The following is a 26,952-nucleotide window of genomic DNA, read 5'->3' as shown; positions in this document are numbered from 1 at the left end:
GGGCTGCAGGAAGGAGTCGGGAGTTGTATGTTATCAGTACCACAAGGCAGGCTAACGCCTTCCTCTCTGGGGGACTTCAACGTGGGCTTTAATCTTTGAAAAATGTTGAGTGAGGGTTTCCTAATCTCAGACTAATGACATTTGAGGCTGGATAGTTCATTGTTGGGGGCTTTCTTGGTGGCTCAGCAGTAAAGAATCTGCCTGCAATGCAGGAGACGTAAGAGATGGGGGTTCAATCCCTGGGTCGGAAAGACCCCCTGGAGGAGGGCATGGCAACCCACTCCAGTATTCTTGCCTGGAGAATCCCAGGGACAGAGGAGCCTGGTGGACTGTAGTCCATGGGGTCGCACAGAATCTACACGCTGAGGAAATGGAGCAACAGCAGCAGCAGTTCATTGTTAGGGAGTTTGCCTTCTCTTTGGGGAGACAGACAGCAAGTAAGCCAACAAATAAATATGCCAAATTCAAGCAGTGATAACTGCTGTACAGTTCATGGGATCCCAAGAGAGTCAGACACAATTTAGCGACTAAACAACAACAAGAAAAAATGTCCTAGGGAAAGATGGGGGTAGGGTGGGAGGAGCTGGAAGAATGAATAGTACTCAAGAGTGCTAACATAGCTCCGCTTAGGAGATGACATGTTATCTGAAACCCGAATGGCATTCTTTATGTGGAGACAGCTATGTAACTATACTGAATGGAATTGTCTTAGTCCAGGGGTCTCCAAACTCCAGGATCTAACACCTGATGATCTGAGGTGGAGCTGATATAATAATAATATAAATAAAGTGCACAGTAAATGTAACATGCTTGAATCATCCTGAAAACATCCATCCCATCCCCCATGCATGACAGAATGGTCTTCCACAAAACTGGACCCTGGTGCCCAAAAGGTTGGAGACCGCCCTCTTAATCTGGTCTGGCTGCTGTAGTGTAGGTACCATAGACAAGGTAGCTTATAAACAGCAGGCATTTACTTCTCACAGTTCTGCAGCCTGGCGAGTCCAAGACCAAGGTGACTGCAGGTTCGGGATCTTGTGAAAACCTACTTCCTAGACAGCTGTCTTTTCCCTGTGACCTCACATGGCAGAAGAAGCGGGGATCGCATCCATGTGTCTTTTGTAAGGGCACTAATCCCATTCATAAAGTCAAAAAGGTCACTCATAATGTCAAGAAGGACACATCTTAGTGACTAAACAACAATAAAGTTAATCTATACTCTCCAATAGAAAGGAGTGCAATGTTTTTATAGACCTGTTACCCACCTGGTAGCTACCAAATTGTGTGTGTGTGTGTGTGTCTGTGTGTGTGTCTGTGTGTGTGTATGTTCAGTCATTTTAGTTGTTTCTGACTCTTTGTGTCCCTATGGACTGTAGCCTTTCAGGCTCCTCTATCCATGGGATTCTCCAGACAAGAATACTGGAGTGGGTTGCCATTTCCTTCTTCCCAACCCAGGGATTGAACCCATGTCTCCCGTGACTGCTGTAGTGCTGGCAGATTCTTTACCACTGAGCCACCAGCGAAGCCCACCAAATAGTATTGTAAGCATATCATTCATTCATCAAATAAGTATCACATGCTTACTCTTAAGGATACTTCCATAAACAAAACAAAAGTCCTTGTTCTGAGAAGCTTGTATTCTGGTGCAGAAAGATAGACAATAAGCGAAATAAATAATCACAACTTAAATTAGACGATGAGAGACAAGGGGGAGTAAAACAGAAGGAAGACCGCCACTTAAAGCAGGGCGGGCCAGGGATTGCCTGCCTGAGAAAGTGATATTTAAGTAGAGTTGACAGCATTAAGGGAAAGAAGAGATACTGGGAAGCAGAGAGTTCCCAGGGAAAGGGAATTATAAATTCAGAGGCCCAGAGACTGGAATATGCCTTTGCAGCTTTAAAGAAGTGTGGTGGGGAAGACTGAATGAGGGCCAGAGTATAATGAGGCAAGGCCAAAGAAGTCCCCCAGTAAGCTGGGGCGGGACCATGGTGGAGGGTGGGGAGGCAGAGGTGTAGAGCCTTATGAATCATTCTAAGGTTCTGCGCTGCCTGTGAGGGGAGGGGAAGAAGGTCTTAGAGGGCTTCAAACAGAGGAGCAGCTAGATCTGACATATATTTTAGGGATTTCTAAATCCCTAGGGATTTCTCTAGCTCCTCTGTAGTGAATAGTCTACAGGTACAAAGGCAAAATGAAGGAAACTAATTTTATATTTTTTTTTTTACATTTACAATTTTTACATTTTTACAATGATCCAAGCAAGAGATCACCCAAGTTTGGAAGTCATCAGTGATGATGGATTCTGTATATATTCTGAAGGTGCGACTAACAGGATTTCCTAACAGATCAGACACATGAAGTGACAGAGTAGAAACTAAGGTCAACTTTAAGATTTAAGGCTTGAGCAACGAAAAGAGTAGACCTGCCATGAACTGAGATGAGGAAGGAATTGATTTGGGAGAAAAAATTAGATGTGTGATTCAGTTCGAGATGCCTATAACAAAGCCAAGTAGATGATTCTGCTGTTTAATGGAGAACAGGAAGCATAAGTTGGGAAGTCACTGGAGTATAAATGTTATTTAAATCATAAAACTGAAAGTGATGACTAAGGGAGTGGAATGTGGGTAGAAAAGAGAAGTCTTAAAAAAAAAAGAGAGAGAGAGAAGTCTAAGTGCTAAGCCCTGGAGCAATGAAATATTAAGAAATGGGGGAAAGGAGGAGGAATCAACCAAGGGGAACTAAAGATGAGTATTCAGTGGTGGAGATGAATAAACCAGGGTGTGGTATTTCAGAAGCCAAGTGATGAATATCTCAAGGAGGAAGATCAATGATTAAATGCTGACAAATGTGTCAAGGGAAAGATTATACATGTTATCCCACGTTATTTTTCTGGAGTCTCAGTGGGGTAGCTTTATCAATATTTACAGGTGAGAAAACTGAGGCTCAGGGAGTGTAAATAACTTACCAAGTAAACACATGGTGGAACAGAAGTTCAGGCCAAACTGGATTGACACCACCAGAATTACATTAATTTTGTCCATGCTCTCACTCACTGCAGAAATTTTTAAAAGTTATCCATCATAGGAAAATATTGAAAAAATGCAAATGCTTTTACTTGTTAAGTATTTTAAGATACTATAAGAGTAAAGTGTTACCCAGAACAGTGCTTTTAGACTGTTTCTAATCAACAATAAAAAAAATCTCGTAAATAGCCTTTCAGTGTTTCACTGAGTTAAGTAAGTCAACTACAACTTTAGGCTTTGCCCAAGTAGTTACTGTTGAGGCAGTCCAAGCACAGGTTGGAAAAGAATTTCCAGACCCAGAGCATTTCAAGAGGGAGTGAGTTTATTAAGAACAACGAGCAGATACAATGTGGGTACTGCAAGCGCAGTGGGCTGACTGCCTGATAGACCAGAGAGAGTCAGTTTTCATGGGTTAATAACCAATTTTTATAGTCTCAGAACAAAGAAAATTCCTCCTGGACCGTTGGCCATAGGTGATTGGTTGGGGCGATGGGGTGCTTACTGGAGCGGGCGTCTTTGCCTGATTGGGAGTCAGGACGCTTGTCAGTGGTGACAGGAGCTTTTAGCAACCGCTACAGAGGGGCTCAGTCAGCTGTGGAGTGTCCTCGGTTCTCCGCGTCTGTGGCCCTGCTGCAAGGTCCCGCACCTGTGGCCTTGGGCAGGACTCAACAATTATCATAAATTCTGAGTTAATCAGTTTTTTTCTAGTTTTCACAATTTTTTTCACTTTACTTTCTCCTAGAAGCAGAATATACAAATGTTCAGCTCTTGCTTAGAAAAGCTTGTGTCCATCCCATTGAAAAGGGTTTTGTAGAGGTCCAACAAAATATCAATGCCATTGAATTGATTTCTACAGCCAGAGGAAACTCTCATAAGAAGCACATGATATCTTGGTGATTTTTGATTAAGTGAACCAATCAAATTTAAATAGAAGTCTGATTTTGGAGTATTTTTTCAAAAAATCTTGCCAAATTTTCAACTGTCAGGCAAACTGTCAAATTTACAGATACCAATTTTAAAAGTATGAGATTTTCAGGTTCTCAGGAAGTAGTTTGTCTTCTCAAAAGATCCAGTGATTTGGCAACATTGTGGATCTGTTCCCTGCTCATGTATAATGACTTTCATCGAAGACAGTGTGTTTTTTGTATAAACCCACACTTTCCCTCCTGGCATTCTTGCATGCTACCTGACTTTTGCCCATTGACCAGTTTCAGCGATTTTCCAGGTTACCTCAATGCCCTGAGCAGACTCGCATGGCTTCCCAGGATTTTCTGTCTACCTGTCCTCTGTCTGTTTTATGTTATGTCCGCACTAGAGTATTAAGCCCTCCTTAATTCCAAATGAACAGCGTGTAACTGTAAAATTTAACAAATGATGAATAATTCTGATTTAATGAGAAAATGAGTGTGCTGCCTTCATTTCCTTCTTCCCCATTCTGCCCTAGTTGACAAGGGGGCTAAAATATTGTAAAGAGGTACTTCCATTGATTCATCTATCCCTTGTCTTTATAGAGCTTGGCAACAGATGCATTTCGCTGGTTAGTTTAAGAAGTTGTTCAAAAATTCCTTGCTAAAATAAAATCTTAAGTGAGGAAAGGGAAACTTTGCCATGCCTAAAAATAAAGCCTCCTCCCTCCTCCCTACCCCACCCCCCCCATGAGATTACTTATTACATCTGTACAAAGTTTAGAATTTCAGACTTTAGGACATGGAGGTCATCCAGAGGTTACTTTTCTCCCAGTCAAATACAAACATAATAAAATCGCTCACTCGCTTCTCCACCCTGCCCCCCTGGAAGGAGTGCCAAAACCACAGTTACATGTACTCATGTGTGACGCAAAATTCTATTTTTAAACTCAGACAGAATATATCATTAGTCATTTACAGAAGGAAACCATTAACATCTAAAAGGATGGAGCAGCAGAATGCCTTCATGTTGCCAATTGCTTCTAGAACTAATTCTAAATACAGCAGTGGCTGGAAACATACGTATAAATACACACACATATAAAGGTATGTTTTCTGTTACTTAGAAAAATCCAGTTTTTCAGTTCACTTCAGAAGTACTAGACCCTAAAAAGGAAGAAAAATGCAAAACTGTACTAATTTTTGTGCGTAACCATATCTGTTTAATCATCTGCTTATTCTTCTACTTAATCATATTGGGATCAAACATTATTTTTAGGGCTTTCTGTTGCTCATAAAAGTTAATATTATCCAAATTGCTTAAGTGCTAGCGATTTGTGTTAATGTTGTACATATTTATCATAAGAGAAATTTTCTTCTTTAAAAAATACTAACTCAAAAAAAGACTTAGTCTAGAATAGAGACTGAAAATTTTTAACTTATTAGTACAACTTCTTAAGGAAAACTTTAAGGATTTCCCTTGAGATTTTTATCATATTCAAACTTTCAAATGCCAGGAATGGTGCTTCTTATATAATATGTTGATTTTAAAAAAGAATATTACTGATGCACATTCTTTTTTTAAAAAAATAAGCTTTTTATTTTGTATTGGGGTATAGCTGATTAACAAACAACATTGTCATGGTTTCAGGTGAACAGTGAGGGGACTCAGCCATAGGTACACATGTATCCTTTCTCCCCCAAACCCCTCTCCCATCCAGGATGCCACGTAACATTGAGCAGATTTCCATTGTAACACACACATGTAATGGAGGTGTAATGGAGAATTGCATATTATACAGAATGATGCATTCTAAGTTTCTTTATAAGGAAAACTTTAAGCTTTGTCAACTTGCTTAGAGTTTTTGTAATACAGCCAATATTTGGAGTATGTGGAATAAAGGAAACTTCAGTACAACTACTACTTTAATTCTTGTGCACTTCAGTAAAATTGGCTAGTAAAATAAATTGAAACCACACTATGAGGTCTCAGATTTGCAGATGAATCGTTAATCTATTTACATTTCCTTTTATTTCCTCTCTAATTAGATTATGTAATAAAGGGCAAAAGTAATGATTATTCATCCTTGTATTCTTCTTTCTGCTTTAAATATAAGTTGGATGGCATCACTGACTCAATGGACACGAGTCTGGGGATGCTCCCAGAGATAGTGGAGGACAGGAAAGCCTGGTGTGCTGCAGTCCATGGGGCCACAGAGAGTCAGACATAGTGACTGAACAACAACAACAAATAAATGTTATGGAAGAAATGAGCAGACTTTTCATATTTTGTATATATTTTACAAAATGTATAGTAATTCTTTGGATGCTTTGTGATTTTATTTTCCGCAAAGAAAGTTCTTAAAATGAAAAGTTCATAAGGGTTAGTATAACTGAAGGAGCCCCAAATCTTAATAAGACAAAACAAAAAGAACCAAAATAAGAGAGAAAAAAAGACAATTATATAACAATGAGGCCTGACAAACAATTTTCTGGTGCCTTTTTGTAAACCTGTTAGTCTAACCTTCAAATGTTTTTAAATTTTAACTGAAAACCCAACTTCTTTACATTGCTTTAAAATATTCAATCTTTTCTGGCTTTCTAAATTTTAAGTTCTTATTTCATGTGTTTCTATTCACTTATTTTAATGTCTAATGTTAATTTTTTTTAGTTTTTTCCCTTGAAAAAATCCTCCTAATTTCTGAGAGATTGTTACTTCATTTGTATAACTGTGGTGAATGCTGCTGGAGCAGTCTCTTGTCAGTATGTTATCATAGCACGAGCTATGAAGGTTCCCAAGCTCAGTGAATGACAAGATGAAGAAATACTCATTACCAGCTTGGTTCTTGGGGTCCTTGATATTTTCTTGCTAATCTGTCTTTGTATCATGTACATATTTTCTGAGTTGAACCTGCATTTGTGAAAAGAACAAATGAGATTCAGTTATGCACAGTGTGTTGTTCAGTCGCTCAGTTGTGTCCGACTCTTTGTGACCCGCTGGACTGCAGCACACCAGGCTTCCCCGTCCTCTACTATCTCCCCGAGTTTCCTCAGACTCGTGTCCATTGAGTCAATGATGCCGTCAAACCATCTCATCCTCTGTCGTCTCCTCCTGCCTTCAATCTTTCCCAGCATCAGGGTCTTTTCAGATGAGTCAGCTCTTCGCATCAGGTGGCCAAAGCATTGGAGCTTCAGCTTCAGCTTCAATATCAGTCCTTCCAAAGAATATTCAAGGTTGATTTCCTTTAGGATGGACTGTTTGCTGTCTAAGGGACTCTCAAAAGTCTTCTCCAGCTCCATGATCCTCAGGTCAAACAACTAACAGCATAGCCCCGCTCATCATCAGACAATTGAATGCATAGTGTAAAACAGTTTTTTCAACTTTTTTTTTTGTAATTCACTTTAAAAAAATTTTTAATTGGAAGATAGTTGCTTTACATTGTTGTGTTGGTTTAACTGCACATTCTTTAAGTGTAATTTTGATAAAAGTAAACAGAGTTTTAAAAATGATCAAATGTCTTAATTTCCTCCTTAATACAAAACAAAGCAGAGCCATGGTTAAACCTGGCCTGTATTTACAAGGGGATGGTTTTAAGGTAAAATCTTCAAAGAAGAAAGTCTGCCTTACATAATTAGAAATATCCTTATTAAACCATGGAAGACTTTAAATTCTATATTAGGGAAAATCACTTAGTGTTTTTATGGAGTCGTTTAAATATTTCAGTATTGTCATCTTACCTTTGGTTTGTTTATCACTAAATGCCCTTTATTTCCAGGCTGCCAAGAGACTGCTGCTTTAAAAAAAAACAACAAAAAAATATTTTTTTTATTTCCAGAGCAATGTCATCCTGTTGTTGGATCCCACTAGCCAAGCCCTTCGCCGTCTCATCCTGCCTTCAGAAGACTTTACAATGAAGAAAACTTCCTGGTGGAACAAGGAGGAAGCTGTAAGGAATACCCAGCCTGCCCAGCAAATTGCCAAGGATTTTCTGTAGCTTTCTAACTATAAAAAATGCATGCCTGCCCCTCCCTTGCGGCACCTTTTGTTTGCTGTAATGCACAAAAGGATTCTTTTATTAGGCACTTGTGAATTTTAATATGATACAAGCAGGTAGACATGGATACATGTATATGTAAGTATCAGTGTTCTTTTTGTATCCATCCCAGGAACATTTGAACTAATAATCATAGGACATCATGAGCCATTTGAGGGTGATATTCATGATAAATCCCTAATCATGCAGGAACTTTAACCTGCTTTCCAGTTCTGTGTTTATGTTTTGGATTTATGTAATGAACCTTTGAGTGCAGCATCTGGTAGTATTTACAAGATAAATAAATGTTTTAGCTTAATAAACTAGTAATTAAACATTTTTGCCAACCCCAGGAAATCTATTCTACCATTCAGAAAAACATAATGGATATAAAACCAGACTTACCCTCTGCCCTGGACAACAACATTCTTATAGGCCTTAAAAGGTCATGAAAAGATATTTTAAATGTCATAGATAGATCCAAATCTAAGAAACAAAGTATTTCCTATGTATTGATGCTATAGTACAAACATCACAGTTAATCACCAGATAGCATGTTTATTTCTAACCAGCATTTGGCATTATTTTTTTAAATATTATCATAAAAATGTTTTAGTACATAATTCACAGTGAATTTTAAAATATATTTTAATCCATGTTACCGTAAGAGTCTTGGAATGGATGAAGAGGGATAGCTTCTCAGAGAGTTATGTTTTACACGTTGAAGAACTTTATTTAAGGAAAAGCAGCTGAAGAGACGTGACTGCATCCAATACAGTTAACGTGAATGTTTTGTTTTTTCTTGTCTTTAGGAAACTTACAAAATGTGTAAAGAGTTTTCACACAAAAACTGGCTAGTGTTCTACAAAGAAAAAGGGTGAGTTTTTTGTTGTAGAAGATTTAAACTGGGATTGTTATTCTGTCCATTCTCTTTCCTCCTTTAATTTCACTGTGCTAAACTGCTTCAGTCATGTCTGACCTTGTGCGACCCCATGGACTGTAACCCGCCAGGCTCCTCTGTCCATGGGATTTCCCAGGAAAGAATACTGGAGTGGGTTGCCTTTTCCTTCTCCAGGGGATCTTCCTGACCCAGGGATCGAACCTGTGTCTCTATGTCTCCTGCATTGGCAGCCGGGTGCTTTACTCTGGCTTATTGTAAACTAATGTAACCAAGTTAGTATGATTTTATTCTAAAAGTACCTTGTCCCACATTGCAGAACATTGAAAAACACACATAAAAAACAGTGCTCATAATTATATACTCAACCACTACTAACATAGTGGATGTCACTTCCCATTTTTAAATCTTATGCAAGCCCTTACATAGTTTAGTGTTTTATATCTCTGTTTTCTCAATAACATTTTTCTGTTATCATCTAGTCTTAAAAATATTATTTTTAGGGTTGTGTAATATATCATGATTATGCTATGATTACTCAGCCAATATTCTCACCATTTCCTTTCACAGAGTTTTCTTTTTCTTTTCTTTTTTTCAGGAACACCCTGGCTGTGCTGGATGTTCTAGAAGGGCGAACTCACACCATCTCGCTTCCCATCAACCTCCAGACAGTTTTTCTCGTAGCAGAAGACAAATGGCTTCTGGTGGAGAGTAAAACAAATCAGTGGGTAGATCTCCATAGTACCTCATGGAGTGTGCTCAGCTTTCCAGTGTCCTTATATGTAGCTCTTTATTCCTGTGTCTGTCTTTTAACATTTCTGTATTTGGCAGGTGAAACTTTGAAGAAGAGGGGAGGGGAAAATTTTAATGTCACTTAAATGTCACTTCATAGTGTAATTATAAAAGTGTTTCAGATGATGACCTTGAAATTAATAGTAAAAACATAATGACTTTTACAATATTTTATATTGATCCATCTTTCTTTGGGCTTCTTGCTATTAGCACACCAAGCATTTCACTGTATTCTCTGTATTCTTGCCAGTGCTTCAAAACAGATTTTCCGATCATCCTTTCTTCAAAGGGCCACAGTCTCCGTCCAAGTGCCATTGATTTTGGGGACTTCACAGATTGCACCCCTGAGAAGTTTCTTCTTCGCTTCATCTTGGGTGCTCTTACTTGGTTGTATTTATGTTTTGTGCTGCCTCATCCATTGGACTGTACACTCCTTGATGGAAGGACTTTCTGTGCACTTGGCATAACTAGGGTGCACAGTAAGTTTTGAGGTCTGCTCCCTCATGCATCCCTTCTCCTGGCTCCATGCAGATTTTCTGCTCCTCTGCTGACAAGCAGAAGTGTCCTGATGCAGAAGACTCCTGGCTATTTATACATCCCTATTTTGGCAATTATACAAATAAGTAAACCAAGGGAATTGCAGCAATGAGGGCTTCTGTCCCTTCTTGTTGTTTAGTCACTAAGTTGTGTTCCACTCTTTGTGACCCCGTGGACTGTAGCCTGACAGGCTCCTCCATCCATGGGATTTCCCAGGCAAGAATCCTGGAGTGGGCTGTCATTTCCTTCTCCAGGGGATCTTCCTGTCCCAGGGCTCAAATCCTTGTCTCCTGCATTGCAGGCAGATCTTTACTGCTGAGCCAACAGGAAAGGTGGTACCTGGTCACAAATCTGAGGCTGGGTTCCCTCTTACTGGCCGATCAGTCATATTAACAGCAGGCTCCATGATGGTATGGAGTGTCTCTTTCAAGTTGGTTTTTTAATTTTCTTTTTTTTACTAGACTTTCCTCTTATAGGAAGCGTTAGGTTTTTAGTTCACATTTATGACTGCATTGTTATTATGCACTCCTCTTTATACAGGCAAAAGGAGGAGAGGGCAACAGAGGATGAGATGGTCAGATAGCATCACTGACTCAGTGGACATGAATCTGAGCAAACTTCAGGAGATGGTGGAGGACACGGGAGCCTGGCATTCTTCAGTCCGTGGGGTCACAGAGAGTCAGACATGACTTAGCCGCTGAGCAATAACAACTTTATACAGCATTAGGAAGCTATTTTTTAAATTCATGATAAAACTCTAAAACTGTAAATTATACTCACAGTATGAAAAAGAGGCCCTGGGAGGGAAAAACTCTTATTTTTCCTAGTCTGGTCTCACAGTTATGAGAAAAGGAAAAACTGTTCATTCACTTTAGGTGTTTTGTTTGTTTACAGGAAGTATCTTTTAACTACACCTGCACACATTGAATCTAAGGACAGTGGGGTTTGCCAGTTGTATGTGTTGAAAGAGGAGCTTCCTAGCCCAGGGTTTGGAGTCATGCAAGGTAAATACCATGCTCTGTACGTATGCGGCTGTGCGGGTGCCTGCTTGATTACATACTGTCCTCTAGGATTGTTTAAATACAGTCATATCAACATATGTTAACTTTATACCGAAAGAAAACTTAGTCACTGCCCTAGAAACAATGAGGAAGAATCCATCATCTTTTAAGTTCTGTCTTTGCATATTTTTGACAAGTCAGAATGTTTATATATATGTAGGTTCCAAGTCTATTTTAGGATTGCATCATTTCTTTTTAACACAGAACGTCAGAATTTCTACTTTATTCATCACAGTTTTTGGGGGTGGTGTGAAAAGAACTTAAGGAAAAGAGTCTAAAATATACCATTGCTAACCAACCAGGTCAGTTTTACTTCTTTCTGCAGTGCTATTAATATTAATCTTGATTGCTAGTAAAAATTTGAATTCTGTAAATGACGAAATACCAAGATCTGAAAACTGAGTCTTCTCAGACAAAAATCCATGAGTGTAATTGAAAGCATTTTCTCTTTTTTAATTTATGCTTTTCTGTTTGAGTTGGTGAGAATGACATCTTACAAAAATTAATTCCTGGAGCAATTTAGGGGCATATGGTGTTTAATGTTTCTCTGATACTTTTCAGAAACAGACCGCAGCATACCTCATACAATTTCAAGTAATCAACTGTCATCTGAAAATCTGAGTTCAGCTGTGGGACAAAAGATTGACTCTCCAAACCGAATTCTCTCAGATAAGAATAGTTATGCTACAATTGTTGTTGGTTTCCCAGATCTCATGGTAAGCTTAAATTTTTTAAATTATTGAATAACTATTTCTTCCCCTCACTTTGACTTAAGCTTTATAAGCCTATTTGAGGGTAATTAAAAGTGTAATGATTTTTTGGTAAACATTTCAGATCAACATTCATTTTCCAGACCAGTCATTTAAAAATGCATTCTATATGGGTTCATTGCTTTTTAAAAATTAACATTTCAAGTGTAATGCAACTATATAATTTTGTAAAGGAAAACTAATATTCTTCATACATGAGAGTTCATGGGGCAGATATATACGTAACCTACTAACAGTCTATATCCTGTCAAGAGGGACAATTTGAGACTAACGAGATAACATTTCTTCTAGAACTTTTAGGACAAAATATGTTGAACCTCATTACTGTAGATGAAATTTTTCAACACTCATGAATACCTTTAACTTTCCACTGAGTTTTGCTCTGATTTATATCTTTGCAGCATCCATGTTATACTATACATGCTGGTAGTCTCAATTTACTTTGCTTTTCAATGAATCCTTCTGCTATTATTAACTATTATCTGTAAAGAAAGGGCTGTTTGTAATCGACTTCAAGTAAAACAAGCATCATCTTCCCCTGATGGAAATGTGAGAAGATAAAATAGAAAGGTTATTTCAGTACAAGTTGCCATTTAATAACCTTAGATGTAGCTCTGTGTGTTTTGATTAAATATTTAATTTTCATAATTTTCTTTGTAGCTTTTAGGTGGAGTGATAGAATCACTTAAAGATAAAATATTGGCTCTGCTTAATAGTACACCAGTCTCACATATCTCAAAATTTTAATGTGATTAATGAATGATGAGTACTTCAGGGTTTAAGACTTTTGAAACCCAAAACCCAGTGGATAATATGTGGCTTAGGACTTTGCCATATGTCTGCCTAATTATCAAGCAAAAAACATTTGCTGTGGATTATATAACTGAAAATGAAACATGTTGTTGGAATACAGCAGGCTTGATTAAATGAAGAGTTGTGTTTAGTATGCTTGCTACAAATGCCTGCTGGGGTCAGTAGAGAAAATACTGGATCTGCTTTTCTGAAGGTGGAACTGTTTTAAACAATTGATCTTTTGATTGAAGAAATTGACATAGAAATATAATGTCACTGTAAAAAGGTAAGAAAGCTGAGTATAAGGTAATGTTTGTGTTGACCCTCTAGAAATCCTTTGTAGATTATAGGCTAGAGACCTTGTTAAATTAAAAGCTCCATTCCCTGTAGTTAGTACCCACCATATAGGAGATGTTCATGAATTTTTGTTTAATGAAGGATTAGAGTCAGTTAGACAACCTTTCAGCATTTTATGAGAGCAGTCATATTTTTTAGACCCCAATACAAGCCAGGCATTGCACTATTCTAAATCCTTTCATACGTGATAATTAATTTTTATGACAATTCCATAAGGTTTTATAGACGATGAAATAAAAATAGGATCTCTTCCCCCAGGCCACAAAGATATTGAGTAAGAAAGCTGTGATTTGAGCTCAAGAATGACTGACCCTCAAACTCATGTCTTTTTATACCACAGTATCTTTCTGCCTTTATGTGATTTTCGTTTGATTCTTCATAAAACTAACAACAAAAAGATATGTTATGTTATGTTATGTTGTCTCTTATTAACATTTTACAGCATTATCAGAAGCACCTGAATTATTGTAAACTTATTATAATTTTCTTAGCCTACTACCAAATGGCCACAAAAATCTACAGCAAGTGTCATAGTGAATCCTCAAAAGTGAAATGTTAAAAGCATTCCTTTTAAGATCAAGAGTAAGACAAGGATACCCATTACCACCACTTCTACTAAACATTGTACTGAGCACCTTAGACATGATCCATTAAAAAATTTTAATAAATTGAATTTCATCAAAATTAAAAGCTTCCACTCTGTAAGAAGACACTGCAAAGAGAATTAAAAAACGATCTATAGGCTGGGAGAAAATAATGGCAAATCACATATCCAACAAAGGACTTGTATCCAAAATACATAAAGATTTCTTAAAACTTAAGAGTGACAAAACAAATAATCTGTTATAAAAAATGAGCAAAGGGAGGACCTGTGTGAGGTATCAGAGGTCAGAACCTGAGCAGGTGAAAAAGATATCTATAGCTGGGGAGGGAGGGACAACTGGTGATGAAAATCAGATCCAGCCAGGATGAAGATGGCATCACCATGAAGGGGCAGGCTAGTGTGGAATGCGGGGGCCCCAGTAAGGCGAAGACTTCACTGATACATGAACGTGGCTCAGTGCGGGCTATAAGGACCAAGCAGAGTGCGGGGGGCATTTGCCTGGAAGAGGAAGTTAGTGGTGGAGATAGGAGCTGAGTCATATACAGTGGAACTGAGCAAAAAAGTAAGTATATTAAAGGTAATGAAGTTTAGGTTTCTCACTGTTGGAGAAGGGAGTTACAGATGCAGCAGGAAAGAAAACTAGTATGAGTCCTGTAGTGGTTGGTTAGGAATTGGATGTATCTGAGTGGACTCATGGTTTTCAATGTATTTAAGTAGATATAAAAATAAAATTGGAAGTAAATGTATTTTTTTAAAAATGGGCAAAAGACTTGAACAGACTCTTTACTACATAGGATAAATGAATGGTAATTGAGTATATAAAAAGATGTTCATTAGTCATTAGGGAAATGCAAATTAAAACCATGATGAGATAGTACTACTACCCTACTGCCTATTAGAATAACTAAAATTAAAAAAAATAATACCCACAATACCAAGTATTGTGCATAAAAAAGTCTCACTAACTCAGTGGTTAATTAGTCCCACTAACTCAGTGATAAAGAATCCCCCTGCCAATGCAGGAGATGCTAGAAATGCGAGTTGGATCCCTGGGTTGGGAAGATCCCCTGGAGAAGGAAATAGCAACCCACTCCAGTATTCTTGCCTGGAGAATATGTAGACAGAGGAGCATGGTGGTCTACAGTCTATGGGTTCGCAAAGAGTCAGACATCACTGAGGGACTAAAGGCCAGGACATACCAAGTACTGACAAGGATGCAGTGCAAATCAACTGTCACAGTTTTATGGAAGAAAAAGGGCAAACAATAAGACCTTTCTGAAGAAGAACCAGAATAAAAGGCAGAGGTATTGCCCTACTAAATTTCAAGGCTTATTATAGAACCTTAATAACTAAGACCATGTAGTATTAGCCATAGGAGTAGAAAAATATACAGTAGAACAGAATGCAATGCCTAGAAACAGATGGATACAAACATATATGGAACTGATTTCTGATACCAATGCTCATCAGTGGGCAAAGGTTAATGAATTTGGACAGTTACTCTCCATGGGCAAAAAAAGATGAGCATGGGTCACAGCCTCATACCACTTACCAAAACATTTCCTTAGGGATTAAGGAATTAAAAGTGAGGGAAAAAACTCAAAATGTTTAGCAAATACATAGGAGAATATCTTTGATTTTAGAGTACAGAAGGATAAATATATATGGTACAAAATTTAAAGTAAAGCAAGAGGGACTTGCCTGGTGGCCCAGTGATTAAGATCTGCCTTGCAATGTAGTGGATGAGGGTTCAAGCCCTGGTCGGGGAATTAAGATCCCACATGCCTTAGAGCTATTGAGCTCATGAGCTCTTGAGCCCATGCACAACTAGAGAGTCCTTTTACAACAGCAAAGGATCCTGAGTGGGACAATAAGACCTGACACACCCAAATAAATAGATATGTTTTGGAAAAAAATTAAGTAAAGCAAGAGAAAAAAAATAATGAAAAATTCCAGAAGAGTTAATGTCTAGGAGAGATGAAGGAGACATGATTGGGAAGGGGGCCCCCCAAGGGGCTTGAGAAATACTGGTAATACTATTCCTTATGCCAGGTAGTGGACGCACTCAGCATTTTCCATTTAAAATGGTTATTTATTTACTTGTAGTTATTTAAACTAACTATACTGTTGTGCCAAAGTGACAAATAATGACAAAAAGATTCAAGACATTAGATCTGACAGAGAGCCTGAGGAACTGTGGACGGAGGTTCAGGACATTGTACACGAGGCGGTGATCAAGACCATCCCCATGGAAAAGAAATGCAAGGCAAAATGGTTGTCTGAGGAGGCCTTACCAAAAGCTGAGAAAAGAAGAGAAGCGAAACACAAAGGAGAAAAGGAAAGAGATACCCACTTGAATGCAGAGTTTCAAAATAGCAAGGAGAGATAAGAAGGCCTTCCTCAGCGATCAATGCAAAGAAATAGAGGAAAACAATAGAATGGGAAAGACTAGAGATCTCTTCGAGAAAATTAGAGATATGAAAGGAGCATTTCATGCAAAGATGGGCACAATAAAGGACAGAAATGGTATGGACCTAATAGAAGCAGGAGATATTAAGAAGAGGTGGCAAGAATACACAGAAGAACTATACAAAAAAGATCTTCACGACCCGGATAATCACGATGGTATGATCACTCACCTATAGCCAGGCATCCTGGAATGCGAAGGCAAGTGGGCCTTAGGAAGCATCACTATGAACAAAGCTAGTGGAGGCGATGAGATTCCAGTTGAACTATTTCAAATCCTAAAAGATGATGCTGTGAAAGGGCTGTACTCAATATGCCAACAAATTTGGAAAACTCAGCAGTGGCCACAGGACTAGTAAAGGTCAATTTTCATTCCAGTCCCAAAGAAAGGCAATGTCAAAGAATGTTCAAACTACCGCACAATTGCAGTCATCTCACACGCTAGCAAAGGTAATGCTCAAAATTCTCCAAGTCAGGCTTCAGCAATACGTAAACCATGAACTTCCAGATGTTCAAACTGGATTTAGAAAAGGCAGCGGAACCAGAGATCAAATTGCCAACATCCGTTGGTTCATCGAAAAAGTGACAGAGTTCCAGAAAAACATCTACTTCTGCTCTATTGATTATGCCACAGTTTGATCACAAAAAAACTATGGAAAATTCTTAAAGAGATGGGAATACCAGACCACCTTAGCTGCCTCCTGAGAAATCTGTATGCAGGTCAAGAAGCAAGAGTTAGAAGTGGACATGGAACAACAGACTGGTTATAAATTGGGAAAGGAGTACATCAAGGCCATGTATTGTCACCCTGCTTATTTAACTTATATGCAGAGTACATCATGCAGAATGCCGGGCTTGATGGAGCACATTCTGGAATCAAGATTGTCGGGAGAAACATCAATAACCTCAGATATGCAGATGACACCACCCTTATGGCAGAAAATTAAGAACTAAAGAGCCTCTTGATGAAAATGAAAGAGGAGAGTGAAAAAGCTGGCTTAATACTCAGCATTCAAAAACTAAGATCATCTCATCCAGTCCCATCACTTCATGGCAAATAGATGGGGAAACAATGGAAACAATGAGAGACTTTATTTTGTTAGGCTCCAAAATCACTGCAGATGGTAATTGCAGCCATGAAATTAAAAGACGCTTGCTCCTTGGAAGAAAAGTTATGACCAACTTAGACAGCATATTAAAAAGCAGAGACATTGATATGAATCAGCCATAGAGTTACACGTATTCCCCATCCCGATCCCCCCTCCCACCTATCAATGTATGACAAAACCCACTGACATGTTGTGAAGTAATTGGCCTCCAACTAATAAAATAAAATTAAAAAAAATAAATAAAAAGCAGAGACATTACTTTGCCAACAAAAGTCCATCTAGTCAAGGCTATGGTTTTTAGAGTGGTCATGTATGGATGTGAGATTTAGGCCATAAAGAAAGCTGAGTGCCGAAGAATTGATGCTTTTGAACTGTGGTGTTGGGAGAAGACTCTTGAGAGTCCCTTGGACTGCAAGGAGGGCCTAAAGGAAATCAGTCCTAAATATTCATTGGAAGGACTGATGCTGAAGCTGAAACTCCAATACTTTGGCCACCTGATTCGAAGAACTGACTCACTGGAAAAGTTCCTGATGCTGGGAAAGATTGACGGCAGGAGGAAAAGGGGATGACAGAGGATGAGATGGTTGGATGGCATCACTGACTCGATGAACATGAATTGAAGCAACTCTGGGAGCTGGTGATGGACAGGGAGGCCTGGTGTGCTGCAGTCCATGGGGTCGCAAAGAGTCAGACACAGCTAGACAACTGAACTGAACTGATACTGTTGCGCCAAGTCTCTTCAGTCGTGTCCAACTCTTTGCAACCTTATGGACTGTAACCCACCAGGCTCCTCTGTCCATGGGATTCTCCAGGCAAGAATACTGAGGTGGGTTGTCATGCGCTCTTCCTGCTAATCTTCCCGACCTCAGGATAGAATCCAGGTCTCTTATGTTGCCTGTGTTGGCAGGCAGCTTCTTCACCACTAAGGCCACCTGGGAAGCCCAACTATACTGTTATATTCCCTCGTTTTAGTTACAATTCATTTCAAAATAAATATGTTGTATACTTTACACTTGTCTGAAAATTATGATTATCAATAAAGGAACTATCTTCTGCATTAAGAAAGGTTAAAGAATAATTTGATTTTCTTATATTTGTGAAATATAAGTTTACCACTGGCATCTGTTTAAAGGACTGCACTGTAAAAGTTGTGAGTGTAGTTTATAGTACTTAGTACTTGAATCTCTCTTTTTCCTTTTAGTCACCTAGTGAAGTTTATTCTTGGAAAAGGCCATCATCTTTGAGTAAATCAACAGTCACTGATACAACATTCTATGGAGGAAAGAAGAAAAGTGGAACTGCAAAACAGAGCAATTGTGTGACTCTCTTGGATACTAATCAGATAGTCAGGATTTTGCCCCCAGGAGAAGTCCCTCTAAAAGACATCTACCCAAAAGGTAAGAGATTTAACAATTCCTAATTTATCACGGCAGTTAATGGTAGGTTGGTTTTGATAGGAACATTTAACTTATCATTATCTTTCTATACTTACGAATAGTTCTAACAGTTTAGTAGCTAAAAAGGCTTACATGTGCTCAGAACATTTACACTAAACTTGTTACAGGGCACGATTGTACCCTCTGCTGGTAGAACTCATTTGCACTGCAGTCTATGCAGTAACCTTACTTAGAACAGGTTTTCACGGAGACTTAAAAACTATTAGAACATAAAGCGTAGAAAGGTAGTGTTAGTGGTGAAGAAGCTACCTGCCAGTGCAGGACGTATAAGAGGCATGGGTTGGATCCCTGGGTCTAGAAGATTCCCCTGGAGGAGGACATGGCAACCCACTTCAGTATTCTTGCCGGAGAATCCCACGGACAGAGGAGCCTGGCAAGCTACAGAGCGTAGGCTCAGAAAGCGCCGGACACGACTGAAGTGACTGAGCACACACACAAGGCGTAGAATATAGGGCCTGACTTTTGTGTTGAACTCCTGTGACTAAAGACCAGTCTTATTCCCTTCCCAGTGCTCCCAAAGTCAACCTGCGTTTATTACTGCATAACATGTGCCAGCTCCCACGCTGGTCACTTTCCCTCGTACAAATTCATTTAATCTTCAAAGTCCCATTCTTTCATTATGTACTCTCAAATTCGTATGCCAAGAAACTGAAACAGAGAGGTAAAATCAGTTGCTGAGGGTCACCCCATCAGTAGATAGCAGAGCCCAGATTTACACCAGCGTCTTCCAGCCCAAGGCCATAGCTGTTCTCACTGAAAGACATGGCTTTCACTGTAAAGGACAGTTGTGAAAATGGTTGCTCTTTGAGCCACTGACTTTTATTTGCATCCTAGTGGCAGTAATATGTTGTCCTGTGTTTACATTCATTATATTAGTGTGAACTTCATAAATAAACCTACTGTGATAATCTATTACTGTGTTCAAAAAGTCCTGGTTATATGATAATGTTACAATTAGTTCCTTCCAAATAAATTGCCATTTCCTTAGAATGTTTTTTATTAATACACTGACAGTGGCTTCACAGTGCAGTAGGAATATTCACAAGGTGATCTATAAACACAAAGGAGAGGCTTACCACCCAAGCTTGTGATTCTGAGCTGATTCTTGACAGATGAATGGGAGGGAGTCAATGAAGCAGCTGTTCCTGAAAGAGAGAAGTTCGCATGAAAATGCAGAGGCGTGACAGAGAGCCCCAGAATGACGAGAAATCCTGCACCAAAACTCAATGCAGCTCATCCACCCAGAAATCTGGGGACCGGCCCTGATCCTTCTCCCTCATCCTCCACATTTATTCCATCATCAGTTGCCATCTCTTTTTTTTTTTTTTTTTTTTTATTAATTGGAGGCTAATTACTTTACAATATTGTAGTGGTTTTTGTCATACATTGACATGAATCAGCCATGGATTTACATGTGTTCCCCATCCTGATCCCCCCTCCCACCTCCCTCTCCACCCAATCCCTCTGGGTCTTCCCGTGCACCAGGCCTGAGCACTTGTCTCATGCATCCAAACTGGGCTGGTGATCTGTTTCACCCTAGATAATATACATGTTTCCATGCTGTTCTCTTGAAACATCCCACCCTCACCTTCTACCACAGAGTACAAAAGTCTGTTCTGTACATCTGTGTCTCTTTTTCTGTTTGCATATAGGGTTATCATTACCATCTTTCTAAATTCCATATCTATGTGTTAGTATACTGTATTGGTCTTTATCTTTCTGGCTTGCTTCACTCTCTATAATGGGCTCCAGTTTCATCCATCTCATTAGAACTGATTCAAATGAATTCTTTTTAACAGCTGGGTAATATTCCATGGTGTATATGTACCACAGCTTCCTTATCCATTTGTCTGCTGACGGGCATCTAGGTTGCTTCCATGTCCTGGCTATTATAAACAGTGCTGCAATGAACATTGGGGTGCACGTGTCTCTTTCAGATCTGGTTTCCTCGGTATGTATGCCCAGAAGTGGGATTGCTGGGTCATATGGCAGTTCTATTTCCAGTTTTTTAAGGTATCTCCACACTGTTTTCCATAGTGGCTGCACCAATCTGCATTCCCACCAACAGTGTAAGAGGGTTCCCTTTTCTTCACACCCTCTCCAGCATTTATTGCTTGTAGACTTTTGGATAACAGCCATCCTGACTGGCGTGTCATGGTACCTCATTGGGGTTTTGATTTGCATTTCTCTGATAATGAATGATGTTGAGCATCTTTTCATGTGTTTGTTAGCCATCTGTAAGTCTTCTTTGGAGAAATGTCTGTTTAGTTCTTTGGCCCATTTTTTGATTGGGTCATTTATTTTTCTGGAATTGAGCTGCAGGAGTTGCTTGTATATTTTTGAGATTAATCCTTTGTCTGTATCCTCATTTGCTATTATTTTCTCCCAATCTGAGGGCTTTCTTTTCACCTTGCTAATAGTTTCCTTTGTTGTGCAAAAGCTTTTAAGTTTAATTAGGTCCCATTTGTTTATTTTTGCTTTTATTTCCAAATATTCTGGGAGGTGGGTCATAGAGGATCTTGCTGTGATTTATGTCGGAGAGTGCTTTGCCTATGTTCTCCTCTAGGAGTTTTATAGTTTCTGGTCTTACATTTAGATCTTTAATCCATTTTGAGTTTATTTTTGATACAACCTTTAAAGTGAAAATGAAAGTCACTCAGTCCTGTCTGACCCTTTCGACCCCATGTACTATATACAGTCTATGGAATTCTCCAGGCCAGAACACTGGAGTGGGTAGCCTTTCCCTTCTCCAGGAGATTTCCCCAACCAAGGGGTCGAACCCAGGTTTCCCACATTGCAGGCAGATTCTTTACCAGCTGAGCCACAAGGGAAGCTGATCTTATATTCAGCCCCCTCGTCTACAGTTCTGTTGCCCACATCCAAAGTCACCACCGTTTTGCACTATAACACTGCAGTAGCCTGTAGACCAAATTCCCTCTTTCTTCTTCCCTTGCCACCCCCCATTCTCCACACATCAAACAAAGTATTGTTTTTAAAGTATTTTATTGTTCTCATTTGTTCTTATTAAGGTCCAGTTTCAGATCAATCAGTTCAGTCTCTCAGTTGTGTCTGACTCTTTGCGACCCCATAGACTGCAGCATGCTAGGCTTTCCTGTCTATCACCAACTCCTGGAGCTTGCTCAGAGTCATGTCCGTAGAGTTGGTGATGCCATCCAATGATCTCATCTCATTCTGTGTCTTCCCCTTCTCCTTCTGCTTTCACTCTTTCTCAGCATCAGAGTCTTTTCCAATGAGTCAGTTCTTCACATCAGGTGGCCAAAGTATTGGAGTTTCAGCTTCAGCATCAGTCCTTCCAATGAATATTCAGGGTTGATTTTCTTTAAGATTGACTGACTTGATCTCTTTGCTTTCCAAGGGACTCTCAAGAGTCTTCTCCAACACCACAGTTCAAAAGCATCAATTTGTTGGCAGTCAGCCTTCTTTATGGTCCAACTCAGACATCCATACATGACTACTAGAAAACCATGTCTCTGACAATCGGACCTTCATAAATATATGAAGACTCAGAGGGCATCCAGGTATCACATAAATACATTGGGGGATGCGAAGTGGGGTGTTAGGCAAGGGAAATTGTTGTTTAGTCAGTGAGTTGTGTCAGGTTCCTTCGTGACCCCATGGACTGTAGCCCGCCCTCCAGGCTCCTCTATCCGTGGGATTCTCCAGGCAAGAATACTGGAGTGGGTTGCCATTTCCTTCCCCAGGGGACCTTCTTGACCCAGGGATCAAACCTGGGTCTCCTGCACTGGCAGGGGGATCCTTTACCACTGAGCCACCAGGGACGCCCAGGCAGAGGAAGCGGGTGTGTGAGAAAGAGTTAAACTCTCGTCCTACATGATGGGACGTCAATACATAATGCCTAGAAGTAAAACATCAAGACAGCACCAGAAGGATGAAGGTGAACACCAAGGAAACAGCTTTAAAAAGTTCAAAGTATCTCTGGGAGAAGAAAGTGAGGTGTGAGAGGAGTGAAGCTGGGGCTGATGGTTTTTTTCTTTCAGCCTATTTGACTCTTTAATCTGTGAGCCTTTAGGTCTCTGATGATAATTCAAACTAATTTTTTCAAGTAAATACAGACCAGCCACCTGATTAGTCAAGAACGCCTGTGCATGAGCCTTTTATTAAAGAAATCAGTAGAAGCTGTAAAGGTTACTCTCCTGGTGGCTTTGACAAAGAGGGTGTAACTTGTGGTTGATGCAGATCAGGGGGGCGATTTACTTTTCTTCCAATCGTTTTTCTTCTAGTTAAATGTTAGCTTTTTCTTTTTCCCCTTTAAATCATAGGCCTCAGCTCTTTAAACACAAAGTAATGACTCTTGATTGAAAGCAACGCACTGCTGTTTGAACTTTGAATAAATTTAAAGATTTGGTATCACCCCGATTGCAGGGCACACATCAATCTTTGAATCTGTGAACACAGAAGTTCTTGAAACCTAGTACAATAGGGAACACATATATATCAAATTACATTGCTTGAAGGAGTGAATTTTTTATATAATTTCATCTTCCTTCTGAAAATGCTCTTGGTTATTTGCCTGACAGTTTTTCTCCCCACTCCAAACCTTGATGCTGTGCATTTAAGCTGCCCGACTGTTTATGGGAACTGTGCTCTGAACACTGTGACAATGACTTCCCTTTAATTGTTAGGGAACTAATCCCTAAATGTAATTTATACCTCTCTTCTAAATCCACCTGGATTACAAATGTAATGGAAATTTACTTAACCTCCATCCTCTCTACAGTGTCCAAACATTTAAAATGGATAGACAAGGATTTGGCTAAGTTTGGAGGGAAATCTGGCCACGGTTTTACTTCCTTAATTCAATCATGTATTCTAAACTGATTTATTTTCAAATCCGAAAACTTCACTTCTGATTATTTTTCAAGCCTTACCGTTACCACCATCACTGTACTAAGTCACATCAGTCATGTCCAACTCTTTGGGACCCCGTGGACTGTAGCCTGCCAGGCTCCTCTGTCCATGGGATTGTCTAGGCAAGAATACTGGAGTGAGTTGCCATGCCCTTCTCCAGCGGGTCGGGATCTTCCTGACCCAGCGAACGAGCATCTCTTATGTCTCCTACATTGGCAGGCAGGTTCTTTACAACCAGCACTACCTGGGAAGCAACCTACCACCACCTTTAAAGTCCTTTTTAGCCACAAATTGCCTTTTCTGATGCATGAAAATACTTTTTAGCATGAAGAATAAAATTCTTGCTTTCTCCTCCCTGAAACAGAGCCATTATTGAATTTTCTCATTCTCCTTATGCCATGGAATTAACTTGCACGGTGGGGGAAGAAAAAAAAAGCTATAGGAAAAACGATATTTAAAATAAGTTGGCTTACTTTGCTTTCACGGGAAGCCTAAAATCAATGGTGGCGGTAGCACAGCTTGATACTACTATTTATGAAAAAGAGTGCATGTAAGTGGCAGGCCAAACGTAACTGATTAGCTAGGCAGAGCTAGTCATCCTAACCACTTCAATAACTGGTCATTTTTGGCAAAGAACCCAGGGTCTATAAATAACTCAACCCACTTCAGTTATGTCCTAGAGGCAGGAACTGTCAAAAATTATATATGGTACAAAACTTCGGCCAAGACTGACCTTATATCCCAGGCAGCATTTCCAGTGCTGGCAGTGCGTGACTTATGATAAGCATATTGGCTTTGTACGGATGGCTGTCTGGGATGGCCGATTCTGCTGGGTGGTCCGGTTACCACGGTAACTGGCTTTCCTTACCCCCTGCTGCCCCTGGACACTGCCTTCCTTTCCTCCTGCCCCTTTATGCCCCCAGGACTTCTTGCCTAGATCTGCAGCTCACACAGGACCACAGGACTGTGCTTCCCACCCTGGAATCCTTCCCGAGTTCCTAAAGGCTCACAATGATTTTTTTTTTTTTTTGCTTTTATTTATTTTTAATTGGAAGATAATAACGTTACAATATTGTGTTGGTTTCTGCCATACATCAACATGAATCAGCCATGGGTATACATGTGTCCCCTTCCTCTTGAACCCCCCTCCCACCTCCCACCCCATTCACCCCTCTATTTTTAAAGAAAAAAGAAAAGGGCACTTTCTTCTCTATGCTGTGGGCTCCTCAGACAAGTCAAGAACCACACGCGTCTTTTTCCTCTCTTCCCCAGTGCTTCATGTAGAGATTCTCAACCTTGTTTTTTGAATAAATAAGAGAGATGTTGAGGTTGTCAGGTGGCCATCTTGAAAACGTTCAGTTGTGAACGGGAAATTCAAACGCCAAGTTTCTTATTTTTTTGTAAACTACATTGGATAAATTCAATGTGGATATTCTAGTCTCATTCTGATCAGAAATTTTAATGAGATAATGGAGAAAAGATAGTATCTTCAATAAGTGATGCTGGGAAAACTGGACAACTACATGTAAAAGAATGAAATTAGAACATTTCCTAACACCATACACAAAGATAAACTCAAAAGGGATTAAAGACCTAAATGTAAGACTCCTAGAGGGAAGCATAGACAGAACACTCTTTGACATGAATCACAGCAAGATCCTCTATGACCCACCTTCTAGAGTAATGGAAATAAAAACAAAAATAAACAAATGGGACCTAATTAAACTTAAAAGCTTTTGCACAATGTAGGAAACTGTAAACAAGGTGAAAAGACAACCCTCAGAATGGGAGGAAATAATAGCAAATGGAACAACTGACAAAGGATTAATCTCCAAAATATACAAACAGCTCATGCAGGTAAATACCAGAAAAACAACCCAATAAAAAGTGAGCATAAGACATAAACAGACAATTCTCCAAAGAAGACACACAGATGGCTAGTAAATGCATGAAAAGATGCTCAACATCGCTCATTATTAGACAAATGCAAATCAAAACTACAACGAGGTATCACCTCACACTAGTCAGAATGGCCATCATCAAAAAAATCTATAGACAATAAATCCTGGAGAGGTTGTGGGGAAGAGAACCCTCTTGCACTGTTGGTGGGAATGTAAATTGATTCAGCCACTATGAAAAACAGTATGGAGATTCCTTTAAAAATTAGGAATAAAAGCACCATATGGCCAACAACCCCACTGTTGTGCATATACCCTGAGGAAGCCATAATTTAAAGAGACACATTTATCTCAGTGCTCATCGTAGCACTACTTACAGTAGCTGGGACGTGGAAGCAGCCTAGATGTCCGCTGAGAGACGAATGGGTAAAGAAGGTGTGGTACATGTATACAGCGGAATATGTATGACTCAGTCACAGAAAGGATGCCTTTGAGTCAGTTCTAATGAAGTGGAGGAAACCTAAAGCTTATCATACGGAGTGAAGTAAGTCTGAAAGAGAAAAATACTGTATATTAGCACATATATATGGAATCTAGAAAGATGGCACTAATGAACCTATTTGCAGGGCAGCAGTGGAGATGCAGACAAAAAAACATAGACTTGTGGATGCAGTGGGGGAAGGAGAGGGTGGGATGAATTGAGAAAGTAGCTCTGAAACGTACATTACCGTCTGTAAAACAGATGACCAGTGGGCATTTGCTCTATGACACAGGGAGCCCAAATGCAGAGCTCCATGACAGCCTCGAGGTGGGGTGGGGTGGGAGGGGGAAGCGGGGTTCAATAAGGAGAGGACACAGGTATATCTATGGCTGATTCATACTGATGTGTGGCAGAAACCAACATAATATTATAAAGCAATTATTCTTCAATTAAAAATAAATAAAGTAAAAATTTTTTAAAAAGGGTAGACACATAAGCAAGTATCTTTGAAGTACCTTTAAAGTTGCCCGGACTTGTAACTGACTTTGCATAGTAGAGAGAGAAAACTTTGTTACAATATGAAAAAATAATTGTAATAGGAGATAGACAACAGACAAAAGTCTTTAAGAGTATGGTTTCTTTGTAGGTTTGTGTTTTTGTTTTTTTTTAAAGAGACATTGGAGGCCAAGATTTTGTAAAAATAAGGCTATTTTAAAATTGTTGCCCCACGGTCAGCTCAGGTAGAAGCTGTGTGGAGCAGTGGGCAGAGCAGAGATTTTAAAGCCAGAAGGAAGGCCTGATTTTGATAGCTTTCTCTATCACTATCCAAGTCCATTATTATACCACTTCTATAAGTCTCCGCTTTCTCATCTCTCAAACAG

The 26,952-nt window shown here is 39.4% G+C and overlaps 1 protein-coding gene across 1 annotated transcript in view; it reads left to right on the top strand.

Moving 5' to 3' along the window:
• The window catches only part of VWA8 (von Willebrand factor A domain containing 8), a 371,377-nt gene that overhangs the window by 222,614 nt on the left and 121,811 nt on the right, over positions 1-26,952 (top strand). The window contains exons 30-35 of the mRNA XM_065901945.1: positions 7,762-7,872; positions 8,772-8,836; positions 9,456-9,581; positions 11,081-11,190; positions 11,809-11,963; positions 18,547-18,742. Coding sequence (XP_065758017.1) covers positions 7,762-7,872; positions 8,772-8,836; positions 9,456-9,581; positions 11,081-11,190; positions 11,809-11,963; positions 18,547-18,742 — 763 coding nt within the window. The remainder of the gene's footprint in view (positions 1-7,761; positions 7,873-8,771; positions 8,837-9,455; positions 9,582-11,080; positions 11,191-11,808; positions 11,964-18,546; positions 18,743-26,952) is intronic.

The sequence above is a fragment of the Muntiacus reevesi genome, chromosome 11 (genome assembly GCF_963930625.1).
Source record: "Muntiacus reevesi chromosome 11, mMunRee1.1, whole genome shotgun sequence".
Lineage (NCBI taxonomy): Eukaryota > Metazoa > Chordata > Mammalia > Artiodactyla > Cervidae > Muntiacus > Muntiacus reevesi.
This window is presented reverse-complemented; position numbering and strand designations above follow the sequence as displayed.